At 40.4% G+C, this 16,779-nt stretch overlaps 1 protein-coding gene across 2 annotated transcripts in view; it reads left to right on the top strand.

Annotated features, from left to right (window-relative positions):
- Window positions 1-1,667: 1,667 nt before the first annotated feature.
- The window catches only part of arhgap20b (Rho GTPase activating protein 20b), a 114,532-nt gene continuing 99,420 nt past the window's right edge, over window positions 1,668-16,779 (top strand). Inside the window, exon 1 of one of the 2 annotated variants that reach the window (XM_060832520.1) lies at window positions 1,668-1,888. In XM_060832520.1, the coding sequence (XP_060688503.1) occupies window positions 1,802-1,888 (87 nt within the window). In that variant the 5' untranslated portion in view covers window positions 1,668-1,801. Of the gene's footprint in view, window positions 1,922-16,779 lie in introns of both variants that reach the window. The other variant, XM_060832521.1, reaches the window with a different exon arrangement.

Here is a 16,779-nt window from a genome sequence, read left to right as displayed (position 1 = left end):
ATAGAGTTCCAGTTGGAGTGCTATGCTTCTAGGAATTCTTGTCTGTGTCTCTGTTTAGCTTGTCCTATGGTGGATATGTTGTCCCAGTCAAAGTAGGGTCCTTCCTCATCTGTATGTAAGGATACTAGGGAGAGTGGATCATGTCGTTTTGTGGCTAGTTGACGTTCATGTATCAGTGGGCCATATCACATGTGCTTCATCCAGAGGCTCACTGAAGATGATACCTACTATTTTGACGAAACATCTGAAAACAAACCTTCTAGCTCAGCGAGCAAACCTACATCCAGAACCTCAACTTAAGCTACAAATCTCCTCAAAACTCACTAATTACAGAAATGTTTCTGTTTGGGTCACTTTTTTGTACTCTTTTCCTCCTCCTGTTGCCTTCACCAAGATACCTCTTTACTTCTGTTCAAATGATGACGTCAAGCCCTGCTCTTCATAGTTGTAGAAACCCAATGAATTTGGATGGATGTCCTTACTGCCTCCTCAGGAGAGGAGGTAACTATCCCACTGGCAGGGTTAGTATGGGTACTAACAACTAAGGCACCTAACTAATTTTAAGTGCCCACTTGCTCCAGCGAAATTGAAAATAATCCTGGAGAATCAGCTCATCCACCGTGTAGTTTATATCAGAGTGGTGCTGGAAAAGCACAGCAGGTGAGGCAGGATCCGAGGAGCAGGAAAATTGACATTTCGGGCAAAAGGCATTCATCAGGAATAGAAGCAGGAACCCTCCAGGGTGGAGAGATAAATGGGGGTGGGGGGTGGTGGGTAGGAGAAAGTAGCAAAGAGTACACTAGGTGAATGGTGGTGGGGAGGGAGGTGATAGGTCAGAGAGGAGGGTGGGGGAAAGTAGCAAAGAGTCCACTAGGTGAAAGGGGGTGGGGATGGAGGTGATAGGTCAGAGAGGATGGTGGAGCGAATAGGTGGGAAGGATGATTTGCAGGTAGGACAGGTCATGAGGACAGTGCTGAGCTGGAAGGTTGTATTCAAGCTTTATGATGACCTCACCCAATGTCTTTATACATGCAGATTTCATTGAAATGGAGATCAGGAGAGGAAAACCTATTTGAATTAAAAACTCAACGGCAGTACAAAAAGAACCGTGGATGCAGTAAATCAGAAACAAAAACAAATTTGCTGGAGAAGCTCAGCAGGTCTGGCGGTACCTGTGGTGAGAAATCAGAGTTAATCTCTCAGGTTGAGTGACCCTTCCTGAGAACCTATCTGACTTGTTGCTCATGCATTCCTTTTGCTACCCCTACTGAGATTAACTAACTCAGTATCAACAGGGAACTGAACCTGGGTGTCACTGAAAGATTAAAAAATTACGATGGTAAGTGAACACTGTGAGTTGCATACATTCTGGGAATGATATCAGAATTGCTTACTAACTGGTGTCTTATTAATGTCATACTAATTTTATTATTACAAATGCATAAACTAAAAATATTAGAAGTTTCTAAAAAAATCAGTTTTCAGAACTTAGGATATGAACTGGTAAAGCAGACTGCTGTACAGTTAGCACTAAAGGGTTACAGTAAAATGAGGCACAGCTAGATGAGGATGACCTTATTTAGTCAGTAAGGAGGAACAGCCCATGGATCAGAATTGGACTCTGTCCCAGCTCAGTGGAAAGAAAAACTGTGTAACTCTCATCTGAGATCAAACAACAAGTCCAGTCAGATCATTATCAGGGGATTTATGCAGATTGCAAAGAAAATACTGTACACAAATCATTCCTCCTGTTGGACATGGGAAGCAAGAAACATGTGCACTGAAGAATCGATACGGCATCATGACTCCCCTGCAGAATAACGGAGTCCAGAGGAAACAAAAAGCAGAAAGTGGAAGCCGAATGTTTAAAACATCAGAGACAGAAAAGGTTGGTTTGAAAAGATAATTCCCAACCGCAGAGGTAAACTTTTTAAAGAGCTCACATTTTAAAATGTTAGTTTTACTTTAGAAATCAGTTTGTAGCATTACGAAGCACTTTCTGTTTTTGTTGTTAAATTTTCTCATAGAAAGTTCTTTATAATATAAATAATATTAATATAGTAAATTATAAATTTAAAGAAAGACTGCTAGCCATCAGGAAAAGATTCTCTTTTATAATGAACAATGACTGGTAACTGAGATGCAGGGAATACTTTGTTTTTAAAGTTTCTAACTGTACTTTTAAATTCATTCAGTACCTATAACTCAAAATATCCGATTACAATTTTGCAGTTGTCCAGAGAGAGCAAATTGTAAAGGTTTATGTTTTATTCACTGTATCTAGTATAATTAATCTATTGATAATTGCAGATTATCTCTGTTGCTTTGATTAACCAATTGATAACTAGTAACTTGCAGAATCACCTAAACCAATGGTAATTTGCTGATTGTCTCCACTCAAGTATCTGAGCCACTTATAGACAACACAATTATTAACCCATTAATGTCTGATGCATGGTTTCATTGATATGTCTTTGTTAGAGTGACATCTCCTGGATATAACTTTGTCAAAGGTTTACACCTTGCAGCAGTTCTGCCCAGCTTCATTCTCACTCTGATGGAGTTTCTCATTAGTGCATGGTCCCAGAATTTTTCCCAACTCCTCTGTATTACTTTATACATACAGACATCCTCTGGGTCATTCTGACTTTATGGAGGGATTTCCCATGTTCATTCTTACTACATTCTGAAGATCATTACCTCCAGAATACACCTAATAAACATTTTTACCAGATGGTGTTGAGAAGAAACTTTGGTAAGGTCCTGAATTTCGAGATTCTTCCCAATATCACTGGAAACCTTTCGTGGAGAATAATTCAGCAGTAGTGTCAGTGTGACTTACTATTATGCAGTCTACCAGAAGCTATGTTTCATTTTTACATATCCATAAGTTGCAGCATTCCTTTCACTACCTTCATAATCTTAAACGGTTCCATAATCTTAAATTTCACTGCTTCTGTCAGTTTGCTCTCTTATATTTGCATTAGCAATTTATGGGTTAATGTTCTCCAGAGGACATAAGAACATAGCTGAAAAATGTGTTGCTGGAAAAGCGCAGCAGGTCAGGCAGCATCCAAGGAGCAGGAGAATCAACATTTCGGGCATAAGCCCTTCTTCAGGAATGAGGAGGGTGTACCAAGCAGGCTAAGATAAAAGGTAGGGAGGAGGGACTTGGGGGAGGGGCATTGGGAATGCAATAGGTGGAAAGAGGTTAAGGTGAGGGTGATAGGCCAGAGAGGGGGTGGGGGCAGAGAGGTCAGGAAGAAGATTGCAGGTCAAGAAGGCGGCGCTGAGTCCAAGGGTTGGGACTGAGATAAGGTGGAGGGAGGGGAAATGAGAAAGCTGGAGAAATCTGCATTCATCATAAGAACATAACCTGGTACAGGACTGAGGTAATACCGTATTCTTGGAGGTTCTGCCTTTTGGAAGAGACCCCATCTGCTAACTCAGATGGATGCAAACATTGAACTGACATCTCTATTTATTTAAATGTGAAAGATTTATTCCAATCCTGGCCAACAATTATTGCTCATCTATTACCACAAGTAATAAATTTCTTGGTCACTAAACGCATTGCTTGTTGTGGGATCATAGAACATTGAACATAGAAAAATGCAGCGCAGTACAGGCCCTTCGGCCCTTGATGTTGCGCCGATCCAAGCCCACCTAACCTACACTAGCCCACTTTCCTCCATATGCCTATCCAATTCCTGTTTAAATGCCCATAAAGAGGGAGAGTCCACCACTGTTACTGGCAGGGCATTCCATGAACTCACATGCTGTAGGTTAAGTGCTGTATATTCATCTATATATATATAACTTCAAAATAAGTCATTTATTGATGTGCTTTCTAGTGTTGGAGAGCTATTAAAGGCACTCTGTAAATGCAAGTCTTTCTCGTATTCATTTTTGTCACCTGGTAAACAGACGAACAATTTGTGGGATCTGTTCCTGGTCTTGATGTAAGTTGTCATTCGCCAATGCAGGATGCTAAAGGTTGACAGGGAAGGTTGCTCAAACCACCTATCAATATTTTAAACTCTAGTGTATGCTCAGCTGATTATCAAACTTAATTAAACGGTTCACTTAAGAAGGCAAAATACTGCAGATGCTGGAAATATGAAACAAAAACAGAAAATGCTGGAGAAACTCAGCAGGTCTGGCAACAAGTGTGGACAGAAAAATAGAAGTACCATCCAAACTGTGGTATGACTCTTCAGAATTAGAAACAAACAGTTCATTTTAAACCTTCCAGATCTAGTGGGAATTGCTGAAATGTTTTTTTCTTAAAAGTTGAAACCATTAGTATATGTTTTAGTTTGCATGGGGTGTCTGTCTCTTATTAGTGACACCTTCCTTCAGGGGCAGAGGGGTTCCTTTAAATTGTGCTGATGAGATTGGACCTTGCCTGGTTTAAAGAGGATAGAACTCAAGCAATGTAGTTGGCGCCAAGTTGACAGAATCATTTATTTTTTACAAAAGCAAAATGTTGTGACGTTAGAAATCTTAAATTGAAAACAAGTTGGAAATATTCAGCAAGTCTGGCAACATCTGTGGAGAGAAAAATAGAGTTAACATTTCAGATCTGTTTGATTTTAGCCTGTTTGATTTCAGTGCTATTTATTTCCAAATTGCAATATAGTTTTACACTCATTTTTGAACATAGAATTATTGAACTTTTGCAATGATTTGGATATGAAATCAAAATGATCTATTTGACATAAATACCCAGTGGCATACTGGAAGCAGCTAAATTTGAACTTAGATATGAACAAGGGAGTCGATGCATGATGTTTCATATGAGCGTGTTGTTGCACACAAATTCTACTCTAGGTTGCCATTGTGAGGCAGTATTTTTAATGGAAATTCTTAAATCCATAAAAACTCAAATTTCCATTTGACCTGTTAAGTTCTATACCTTTCTTTCTGGGCCCCCATACTTTAATTTCCATGATCTTGGTGCTTTAACTCCAAATGGGAAGAAAATGAATTGTATTACTAACAGGATTTTAGCAAAGTGTGACAGTAAGTGAGTGAGATCTTTGTACTGAGCAGATTCAAATATGGGGAAAATGCCCAGCCATCAGTTAGTTTATAGGCTTTGCCCGTTTCAAATTTGGAATGAATCCATTAGAACATCACAGCTTTTTCTACTTACACTTCTCTTTTTTTATTATTAGCTGAGGCACAGATTACAAGTGCAAGGACATTATGCTAGAATTGTATGAGACCCTAGTTAACCCACAACTGGAGGACCGCATTTAGTTCTGGTCTCTAGGAAGGACGTGATTATATTAGTGAGAGTGCAGAGGAGATTTAGCAGGGCACTGGCTGGGCTGGAAGGACTGAATTATTAAGAAAGATTGGAGAGGGTGGGATTGTTTACCTTGGAATATCAAAGGTTGAAAGAAGTCCTGATAGAAGTGTATAAGATTATGAGTGGGATAGGTAGGTTGTTAGGAGGGCTCTTTCTCTGTTGAGAGATCAATAACCTGGAAACAAAGGTTTAAGGTATGAGCCAGAGGCTAAAATGAGAATTCAAAAGAATTGTTTTCACCTAGCAGTTGATGGGAGCCTAGAAACTCACTGCCTGAAAAGGTGTCTATGCCAGAAAAAATTCATAATGTTGAGCAATATTTGATATTCACTTGAATTACCATAACTTCCAGGGCTACGGGCCAAAAGCTGGAACATAGGATTGATATAGTCAGATCTTTGTAAACTGGCAAGGACATGATGGGTCACATGGCCTCCTTCTGTGCTGTAAAAATGTTACGAGTCTCTTCCATATGAGGTTGAAGAGCCGGTGGGTACATGTTTGATGTTGTGAGCATTTTGGAATGAAGAATTATGATTATTTTCTGGTAAGATGGTGGTAGAGTAGGGCTTCTGAGCCCAGCGCTTGTCTACTCCATCTGCTTTTCTTTTCATTTTCTTTTCTCTATTATATTACTTACCTCTTGTTGAAGAGTATGGTCACAGCGACAACATCAGTGGCGGTGAGTGAACCCAGCGCGGGCTCGAGTAGGCCCAGCACTGACTCATGGTTGCTATGGTGAAAGTCAGTTTGTGTTCCTGGTGGTGACAGTATCAGGTTTGAGCCAGTGCAATATCCAGCAGCATCAGTGGCACCTGCTTTGGTGAGGTCCAGCAAGAAATAATAGTGGCGATGGCATTGGTAGAGGCAGGATGGTGTCGAAGAGTGGCAACGTTGTACAACACATTTCACTGTGTTTTGTAACAAAGTACATGAGACAACAACAAACAAATAAATAAATTAACATTACACAGCCATATCCATAGACTTAATGAGGTAAAATAATTGTGGTATCTAGTCCAAGACAATCTTGTGTCTCGACCATGCTATGTTTACTGAGCTCAACATGGAAGTGGTAAAGACATTGGTTTTATGTTGAGCATCTTGATTTAGAGAAACATCATTGTCGAGTTTGATTTCATTTAATGATAAGATTAGGGTTGCTAGCAATGCATCCTGTGGTTGAATGGCCTGGATTTACACATCTGAAATTGCCATTTCAGCAAGGTTATACACCTAGTAGCTATGGAATGATCCCTATCAATACATTATTGCTTGTATGGAAGAAGGACAGAGAATGAAAAACAGGTATAGCTTGCATTTATAAAGTGCCTTTTATGTCTTCAGAATATTTCAGTATGTTTCACAGCAACTGAATTACTTGAAGTGTGGTCACTATTGAAATATATAAAAAAACACATTAGTCAAATTGTGCACAACAAAGTTCCACAAATTGCAATTAAGTTTCCATATAATATGTTTTTGTGATATCGGTTGAGGAATAAATGTTCATTAGCAAATCAGAAGCATTCTGCTGTTCTTCCTAGAATATTAACATATAATCTTCAGTTTGCACTACAGGCAGGAACAGGAAAACAAGGCACTGGTTTAGCTTTTGACTAGAAAAGCTGAATATGTGGAAAAAAAAGTAAATAAATCACCCAGCTGTATTGGTCATAATACTACAGGCTTAAGCATAACATTTCCCAAACCATCTAAGCACCAGAATTATGTTAAGATTTCTTGTCTGAATTATTTTTGGAGGTCAACGTTTGTTGTTATGCAGACAAACATAACTATTCTCTCAAGCAAGATCACATAGCATTGAATAGAATAGCCATAGTTTTTTTTGCTGATATCAATTAAAGAAGAAAATTAGTTATGATACTGAAAGAATTTACTGTTCTTCCTCAAATAATGTTGCAACAACAACTGGACAGGAATATAAATCTTCAATTTGCATCTTCATCCTGAGATCACACAACAATCCTCAGTACTCCACCGGGGTTTCTGTTTAGCTTAATCTGGTGACAATATTAATGAGGATTTTACAAATATACAGTGGTATTACAATATGAACACCCTAAATCACTTAACTGAAGCTATCTTTCAGAGAGTGTGAAAATACTGTTGATGTGCTTAAAACGGGAAGAGAATTTCATACAGCAAATATTGTAACCAGGAGTGTGAATTCAAAGTTAATGAACACCACATTGAGTTCAAATTGGGCCCAAAAAATTATCGAAAAGTTTCTTATCGAATTGCTATTTTATTCAAAGCGTTTCATGCAGTGTGTGCAATGACCTTCATTATGTAAGAAAAAATGTTCCATTTTCCTGTAGTAAAATTGTTCATTCTGCGAAGCACAATTATCAGCATAAAGTCATTTGTGTTTCCAACTTCAGAGCTTGAGTGCCATAAAACTGATCTTGTACCAACACAGTAAAACATCGTGTTCATTAGTAACAACTAAAATGTAGTGGCCAACTTGCAGTATACTTGTAAAATAGTTTTTGGCTTGCTGCACACTTATTGAACCATTTTGACAAAAGTACCTTCATCTGCTTATCAGCCTGCGTTTGGGAATAATGCTTCAGCAGTGGCCATAAAAAGTTAACACTTCCAGAGATTACATAAATGGAAAAAAATAGATTACAGGGACATTACTAAAATTGACATTTGCAGTTTCTTGTTGAGAAATATAGTAAAATATGGGTCAAACCTATATCCAAACCTGTATCATATCCAATATTTATCTTATAATTTTATAGCCGAATTGCATCGCAGTTAAAGGGTCAGTGATATTAGTCGTGTTTAGATAACTATGTTTGAAAACATGTTCTTGACCTTTACCAGGGTTTCAGCTTATTCCTGCTTGATAAAAGTTAAATACATCAGCAATGGGGAGTGAAAATAGAAATTATTTTATTTATTTGCTTGCACGCTTTCCAAATTTATTGTTGCATGTCGCAACAGGAGACTTTTGTTTATAATTTGAGCAGTCTAAGTCAGAGAATCATAGAGTTGTACAGCACAGAAACAAGTTCTTCAGTCTAACTCTTCCATGCTGACCAGATATCCTAAATTAATCTAGTCCCATTTGCCAGCATTTGGCCCACATCCCTCTAAACCTTTCCTATTCATACACCCATCCACATGCCTTTTAAATGTTGCAATTGCACCAGTCTCCACCACTTCCTCTGGCAGCTCACTTAAGACATGCACCACCCTCTGCATGAAAAAATAGGTCCCTTTTAAATCTTTCTCCTCTCACCCTAAACATATGGCCTCTAGTTTTGGAGTTCCCCAACCCAGGGAAAAGACCTTCTCTATTTGCCCTGTCCATGCCCCTCATGATTTTATAAACCTCTATAAGGTCACCCCTCAGCCTCTGACGCTTCAGAGAAAACAGCTCCAACCTATTCAGCCTCTCCCTATGCTCAAATCCTCCAACCCTGGCAACATCCTTGCAAATTTTTCTGAACCCTTTCAAGTTTCAAAACATCCTTCACCTAGCAGGGAATTGCATGCAGTATTCCAAAAATGGCCTAATCAATGTCCTGTACAGCTGCTACATGACTTCCCAACTCCTACAGCCAATGCACTGACCAATAAAGGTAAGCTTACCAAACAACTTCTTCACAAAACCTATCTACTTATGACTCCACTTTTGTGGAACTTTGAACTTGCACTCCAAGGCTTCTTTGTTCAGCAACACTCCCCAGGACCTTGTGAAGATCTAGCAGTTCAGGCAGCATCCGAGGAGCAGCAAAATCGACGTTTCGGGCAAAAGCCCTTCATCAGGAATAAAGGCAGAGAGCCTGAAACATGGAGAGATAAGCTAGAGGAGGGTGGCGGTGCGGAGAAAGTAGCATGGAGTACAATGGGTGAGTGGGGGAGGGGATGAAGGTGATAGGTCAGGGAGGAGGGTGGAGTGGATAGGTGGAAAAGAAGATAGGCAGGTAGGACAAGTCATGGGGACAGTGTTGAGCTGGAAGTTTGGAACTAGGGTGAGGTGGGGAAGGGGAAATGAGGAAACTGTTGAAGTCCACATTGATGCCCTGGGGTTGAAGTATTCCGAGGCGGAAGATGAGGCGTTCTTCCTCCAGGCGTCTGGTGGTGAGGGAGCACCGGTGAAGGAGGTCTAGGACCTCCATGTCCTCGGCAGAGTGGGAGGGGGAGTTGAAAAGTTGGGGCACAGGGCAGTGTGGTTGACTGCCTTGGAACATGCTGTGCTCTTCCATCACCACTAATCCAAAATCTGGTATCCAGCATCTGCAGTCATTGTTTTTACCTTGTGAAGATCTATGTAAGAGTAGAATAAAAAAAGGGAAAAGTCCAGAGGACCATCACAGTGTTTGTAAAACAGCATGCGACAAGTATTGGATAGGCTTATCAATATGATAGTGTTATTCTATGATAAAGCTCCACCCACTCTGATATATAACACATCCACTAGATACAGCATCAACAGTTTGAGTTAATTGCAGACTGGGACAGTTCCTGATGGAAACACTTGTGTCTTATCTCCCTTTAGTTAGTAATAGTATATATGCCTAAATGTTTATGCAACCTGTATATCATAACAGGATGTGATTTGCTACAATTTGGTAATCTAAGACAAGAGCCTATTCTGCTGAGTCTTATTCATGGTTGATTCCCCTTTACAAACTGTAGAACAGCCCCTTAGACTAACATCAGAAGAGAATTGGTGAAATAGTGTCTAAGCCAGCATGCCTGCTCATTAGGAATGATCAGCCATGATCATATTGAATGGTGGTGCAGGCTCGAAGGGCTGAATGGCCTACTCCTGCACCTATTGTCTATTGTCTATTGCCTCTGAGGAAGAAACCAATTAGAAAACTGTAATACTTGGAAGTGAATGTATTGATTCTCCATTTTGAAGTATGCAAGACGATTCAGACCAGTAAGTCTCATAATTCAGTTTTACTGGTATTTCGGTTAACACCATATCATGCCTTCATAAGATGATGACAACAGTTTTCTCACCGTTGTTGCAACAGCACGAAAGGTCGCACAGAAGAAAAAGGTTAGAAGCTACAGATAAGAAATCATGCATCATGGCACAAGTTTTCTTTTGTGTTTTGCCCAGCATTTGAGATGGATTCCTACATAAAGAAGACAAAAATGATTTTGAAGTCAATTGTGTAGATAAACACAATAGCTATTTTCTTGCAAGGGGCTTGATATTAATTCTCAGCTTAAAATACGACACCCAGATCACTTTCAATCTTGATGGAGGGTTACATATAGAGTCATAGAGAAATAGAGACATACAGCAAGGAAACAGACCCTTCAGTCCAACTTGTCGATGCCGACCAGATATCCTAAATTAATCTAGTTCCATTTGCCAGCACTTGGTCCAAATCCCTCTAAATTCTTCCTATTCATGTACCCATTCAGAATCCTTTTAAATGTTGTAATTGTACCAGCCCTCACCACTTCCTCTGGCAGCTCATTCCATACAAGTACTACCTTCTGCGTGAAAAAGTTGCTCCTTAGGTCTCTTTTATATCTATCCCCTCACCCTAAACCTATGCCCTCTTGTTCTGGACTCCCCCACCCCAGGGAAAAGACTTTGTCTATTTACCTTATCCATGCCCTTCATAATTTTGTAAACCGCTATAAGGTCACCCTCAGCCTCCGATGTTCCAGGGAAAACAGCCCCATCCTGTTCAGCCTCTCCTTAGAGCTCAAATAGAATCATAGAATCATAGAGATGTACAGCATGGAAACAGACCCTTCTGTCCAACCTGCCCATGTTGACCAGATATCCCAACCCAATCTAGTCCCATCTGCCAGCACCCAGCCCATATCCCTCCAAACCCTTCCTATTCATATATCCACCCAGATACCTTTTAAATGTTGCAATTGTAACAGCCTCTACCACTTCTTCTGGCAGCTCATTCCATACACGCACCACCCTCTGTGTGAAAATATGCTCCGTAGGTCTCTTTTATATCTTTCCCCTCTCACCCTAAACCTATGCCCTCTAGTTCTGGACTCCCCGATCCCAGGGAAAAGACTTCGCCTATTTACCCGATCCATGGCCCTCATAATTTTGTAATCCTCTATAAGGTCACCCGTCAGCCTCCAACGCTCCAGGGAAAACAGCCCCTGCCTGTTTAGCCTCTCCCTATAGCTCAAATCCTCCAACCATGGCAACATCCTTGTAAATCTTTCCTGAACCCTTTCAAGTTTCACAACATCTTTCCGATAGGAAGGAGACCAGAATTGCACACAATATTTCAATAGTGGCGTAACCAATGTCCTGTACAGCCGCAACATGACTTCCCAACTCCTGTACTCAATACTCTGACCAATAAAGGAAAGCATACCACTATCCTATCTACCCACGACTCCACTTTCAAGGAGCTATGAACCTGAGCACCAAAGTCTCTTTGTTCAGCAACACTTCCTCGGACCTTACCATTAAGTGTATAAGTCCTGTGAAGATTTGCTTTTCTAAAATGCAGCATCTCATATTTATCTGAATTAAACTCCATCTGCCACTTCTCAGCCCATTGGCCCATCTGGTAATGATCCTGTTGTAATCTGAGGTAACCCTCTTCGCTGTCCACTACACTTCTAATTTTGGTGTCATCTGCAAACTTACTAACTGTACCTCTTATGCTTGCATCCAAATCATTTATGCAAATGACAAAAAGTAGAGGACCCAGCACCGATCCTTGTGGCACTCCACTCGTCACAGGCGCCCAGTCTGAAAAACAACCCTCCAGCACCACCCTCTGTCTTCTACCTTTGAATCAGTTCTGTATCCAAATGCCTAGTTCTTCCTGTATTCCATTAGATCTAACCTTGCTAATCAGTCTCCCTTGGGGAACCTTGTTGAACGCCTTACTGAAATCCATATAAATCACATCTACAGCTCTACCCTCATCAATCCTCTTTATTACTTCTTGAAAAACCTCAATCAAGTTTTTGAGACATGATTTCCCACGCACAAAGCCATGCTGACTATCCCTAATTAGTCCTTCCCTTTCCAAATATATGTACATCCTGTCGCTCAGGATTCCCTCCAAAAACTTGTCCAGCACCGACATCAGGCTCACCGGTCTATAGTTCTCTGGCTTGTCATTACCACCCTTCTTAAACAGTGGCACCACTTTAGCCAACCTCCAGTCTTCCAGGACCTCACCTGTGACTATCGATGATACAACTATCTCAGCTAGGGCCCCAGCAATCACTTCTCTAGCTTCCCACAGAGTTCTAGGGTACACCTGATCAGGTCCTGGGGATTTATCCACCTTTACCTGTTTCAAGAAATCCAGACTTCCTCCAGTATAATTTGGACATTTTGCAAGATATCACCATCTATTTCCCTACAGCCAATATCTTCCATATCCTTTTCCACAGTAAATACTGATGCAAAATTCTCATTTAGTATCTCCCCAATTTTCTGCGGCTCCACACAAAGGCCACCTTGCTGATCTTTGAGAGGCCCTATTCTCTCCCTAGTTACCCTATTGTCCTTAATGTATTTGTAAAAACCTTTTGGATTCTCCTTAATTCTATATGCCAAAGCTATCTCATGCCCCCTTTTTGCTTTCCTGATTTCCCTCTTAAATATACTTCATCCAACTCTGGCAACATTTTTGTAAATCATTTCTGAATCCTTTCATGTTTCACAACATGAAGGATCTGGAGCGAGACCATAATTTCACACAATATTCCAAAATTGCCCTAACCAATGTCCTGTACATTGCAACATGACCTCCCAACTCCAATACTCAGTTCTCTAACTAATAAAGGAAAGGATGCTAACTATTTTCAGATGGGACAATATCTTCAAATGCAGAACCCTAAATTGAGTATGGAGTGCTACCAGGGAATCCTCAAAAGCAGGTGGGCTTTCCTTCCACCCAGCAGCTTACATGAGACAGGACATAGAGGACCAGTTGTCTCCTAATGCAGGAGTGAGTAAACGGTTAATGAAAGTGTACTAGACCCTTCCCATGAGAATAACATGTTCTTTCCTGAAAAATCTTTTCAGTTTTGGGATCAGTAATTTGAAAATTGCTTTTGGCCCTCCATAGCCTGTTAACACGGTCCTACAGGACTTTAACCAACGGTTCATTGAATGTCTGTGTGTTTCCATCTCTCCCACCATCCTCCACTACTGAAAGTATCACGGCACCCCAGAGGTGTCTGGAGACTAACAATCAGGGATTGTGATGTTCAAAGTGCAGACATTTGAAGAAGATCTCACAAACACCAATCAGATGAAGAATCAGTTTAACATAGTTGTTATGTAGGAGAGACTATCAGAATTCCCTTTTTTCTTCAAATAGTGTAACAAAATCTTTGGTCTGAAAATATGAATCGGAGTTGACATAGCATCACATGGAAAGGATGGTACCTCCAAGAATGTACTGCAGTGAGGAGACAGATAATTATGTCTTGGAGTTTTATCAAAGCTGCTCCTAATGTAACTGCACTGCAGCAGCTCTGAAGAAATTCTGGGACTATGGCTTTTAATCCTAGAGTGATGAATTGACTCATAATTCTTTGAACCCAAGGGCAAACTAAGTACAAACTGATTAAAGCAAGTAATGTCAGTAAGATGTAAATATGGCTGCTATTGACACTTCAGTCCCAGGTACAAAAAGTGCCAAATGCTATAACTTTTTCACTGAAAACAACAAATGCTGGAGATAACAGTAGGACAGGCAGCATCCATGGATACTGTCTGACCTGCTGTGTTCTCTAGCTTTTGTTGTTTTCAGTACAGATTCCAACATCTGCAATAATTTTCTCCTATAATTTTTCACTAGTGTTAAGTGCATGCAGGCACTGTTATTGAAATCAGTACGGTTGGAACACCAGCCAAATACTTGAGCACAATGAATGAGTTAACAATGACCAGTACTGGAAATTTGTCAATGTCATCTTTTTTATTATTGTGCTGGAGTTGAGATTTGTGTCTGGAAAATGTTTGGTAAAAATACTGAAGGTTTTAAATCAAATCTCACCAAATCACTGTTTTCTCAGTTGTGTGCCAAGGGAGGGACAAATGGTTTCATTGTAATAACACTGGATGCTGGGGTAAATTGTGAGGCCCAGCTGGGATGAGTCATTTTATTTAAAACATGCTTTTCCTTATGTAGGAGTGCTGAATGGTATCATGGGTCAGAACACTGTAAAGCTTTTTATGTCATAGTTTAGGGCTTTTGAGAGGGCCATCGAGACAGAAATCCATTTTTGTTGCCTTGTGGGAGTGAAACTGAGTTTGAAACATTGTACTTCCTCAAAAGATATCTCTCCTGACTTAAACATTCAGGACTGAGATGCCATTAGGGGAACAAAGTTTCCTTTCTCTATGTATTGGATGGTTATGACGAGATTGCCATTTTTGATAGCACACTGGCAATGTAAGAATGCTGACAGGTCACTCCACTGTTTTGTAAAGGGAACTGAAATACAGTTGATCATTTTTCTTTGTTGTTCCTGTTTAATTACAGTAAGGATAATACCAACTACACCATTACTCCAAGCACTGCCTGGAAATAAACTGAATTATAAAAGTTTACAGAGCTTGGAGTGCTGCTTTGAAAACTCAGTGGGTAAAGGTCGTACCCATTGTCACACAAAGATGAAAAAGCCCAAGTATCAAACCTGAGGCCATATTGTAACCTGGCAGTGGTGTTGAGCCATCTCACCACACTCAGGGAGGAAGTTGCACATCTGAGAGGATCTGGTGAATCAAACAGTTCTCTTTTACAGGCAGTGTTTGTTCATTGGGAGTGGTGCTCACTGTGGGACTGCAGTCAGTTTCAGAGGGAGACATAGTGTAGAGATGGAAGCTACCTTAAAGATGAATCAAGAGATTCACTGGGACTAGGTTGATAGAGCCCATGAGGGGTCTGGAGTACAGGATCATCAAACAGAGGTGGTAAGGAAACTGGGCGCTGTGAGAATTAAAATATGGGAAGTCTTCTGATAGGCACTGGAGGCAACCATTCATTTTACCAGCCACAAGCCTGCTACATTTCACCTAGCAGATTGGACATGGCAAAATCCCTGTGTCCATGGGAGGAGATTGTTCAGTGGCCATTTAAGAGCCTCAATTTGCACCCTGGTGAGTGTGTTTCCTGGCACCTCTGCTGTCAATGATAAAATGACAGGCTGGATGGGTAGGTGGTGGGATGAGCTACATTCCAGTTTTACAGGTCCCAACATCTGCCATCCCACACAGGAAAGCCTCATCTGTGCTGTATTCCTTGATCTTAGATGTGGAATGCATTTGGTGTTCTAGAGATGTCTTCAGTGCCTCTGTACTAAACATAGGGAAAGAAAAAATAGTTCATGGGAGCAGCAGAGCCAAGACCAGTCCTATTCCCATCTGACATGCTGGCATTCATACTTTCCCAATGGAGCCATTAATCAGATATCGAACATTTTAATTCTGGTTATTTTCTTCCCTCCATGTTCAGGTCTCAAAGTGCAATTGTAACATCCCAGCTACTGATTGGCTGAAAATAGTTAATGGAGCACAAGGAATTAAAATTTCTATCCTCTTGGTGTTTTGGCTCAGTGCTACAAGAGTTGAACTGTCACCTCATTACAATTTGAGGAATGACACCCAGATAACATTGTGTGACAGGGAAAGATAAGACCTGTCTTCCCTCACTTTCTTTTATTCATTCATGCGATGTGGGTATCATTGATTGGGCCAGCGTTTATTGTCCATCTCTATTAACTTTTGAGGAGGTTATGGTGAACTGCTTTCTTGAACCATTGCAGTCCTTTTGTGTTGATACACCTAGAAATATGTTAGGGAAGGAGTTGAATGGTTTTGACCCAGTGACACTGAAGGAATTGGTCACGTAGTGAGGTGAAGGTCTTTGTTTGGTGCCCAGCAGAAGTCAGGTGTTTGGACCTGAGACAGAGACGTAAGGAAAAGACAAAAAAAGGAAGGTTACTCCACTTTCTCTGTCTTGCATTGTCCCAAATGATCAGTTCAAGTATAGCATTGCTAAAGACTTTGAAACTCCTTTGTTTTTGAAAAGCAATTTGCATGCCCCAGAGCAGGGCATGGAGTGGGGAGCAGGTAGGTGGGTGAGCATGATGAACAAACCAGAGAAGGAGCGAAACTATAGTGATTGTTTATTTATTAATCTGCATGCTGCATAATGGTTATTGTCATAAGTACCTTAACCATATTGACCAGAATTCATCTCTGTTCTGATCTAATCTCAGCTAAGTGGAATAATTTAAATGCTGTAAACACCCGATCAAATATATTTAGGGAAGTGAAGATTTTACATGATTACTTATCATGATGATTTTTTTGCTTGAAAATGTGTGTGTGTATGGACAGCAGGCAAAGATTAGACTAAAGTTCATTCACAATGCACTCTATGCTTCCATAACCTGTCAACACTGTCTCAACTCACAGGTAAAGAATGGACACTTAGTAG

This window comes from Hemiscyllium ocellatum, chromosome 11 (assembly GCF_020745735.1).
Source record: "Hemiscyllium ocellatum isolate sHemOce1 chromosome 11, sHemOce1.pat.X.cur, whole genome shotgun sequence".
In the NCBI taxonomy this organism is placed as follows: domain Eukaryota; kingdom Metazoa; phylum Chordata; class Chondrichthyes; order Orectolobiformes; family Hemiscylliidae; genus Hemiscyllium; species Hemiscyllium ocellatum.
This window is presented reverse-complemented; position numbering and strand designations above follow the sequence as displayed.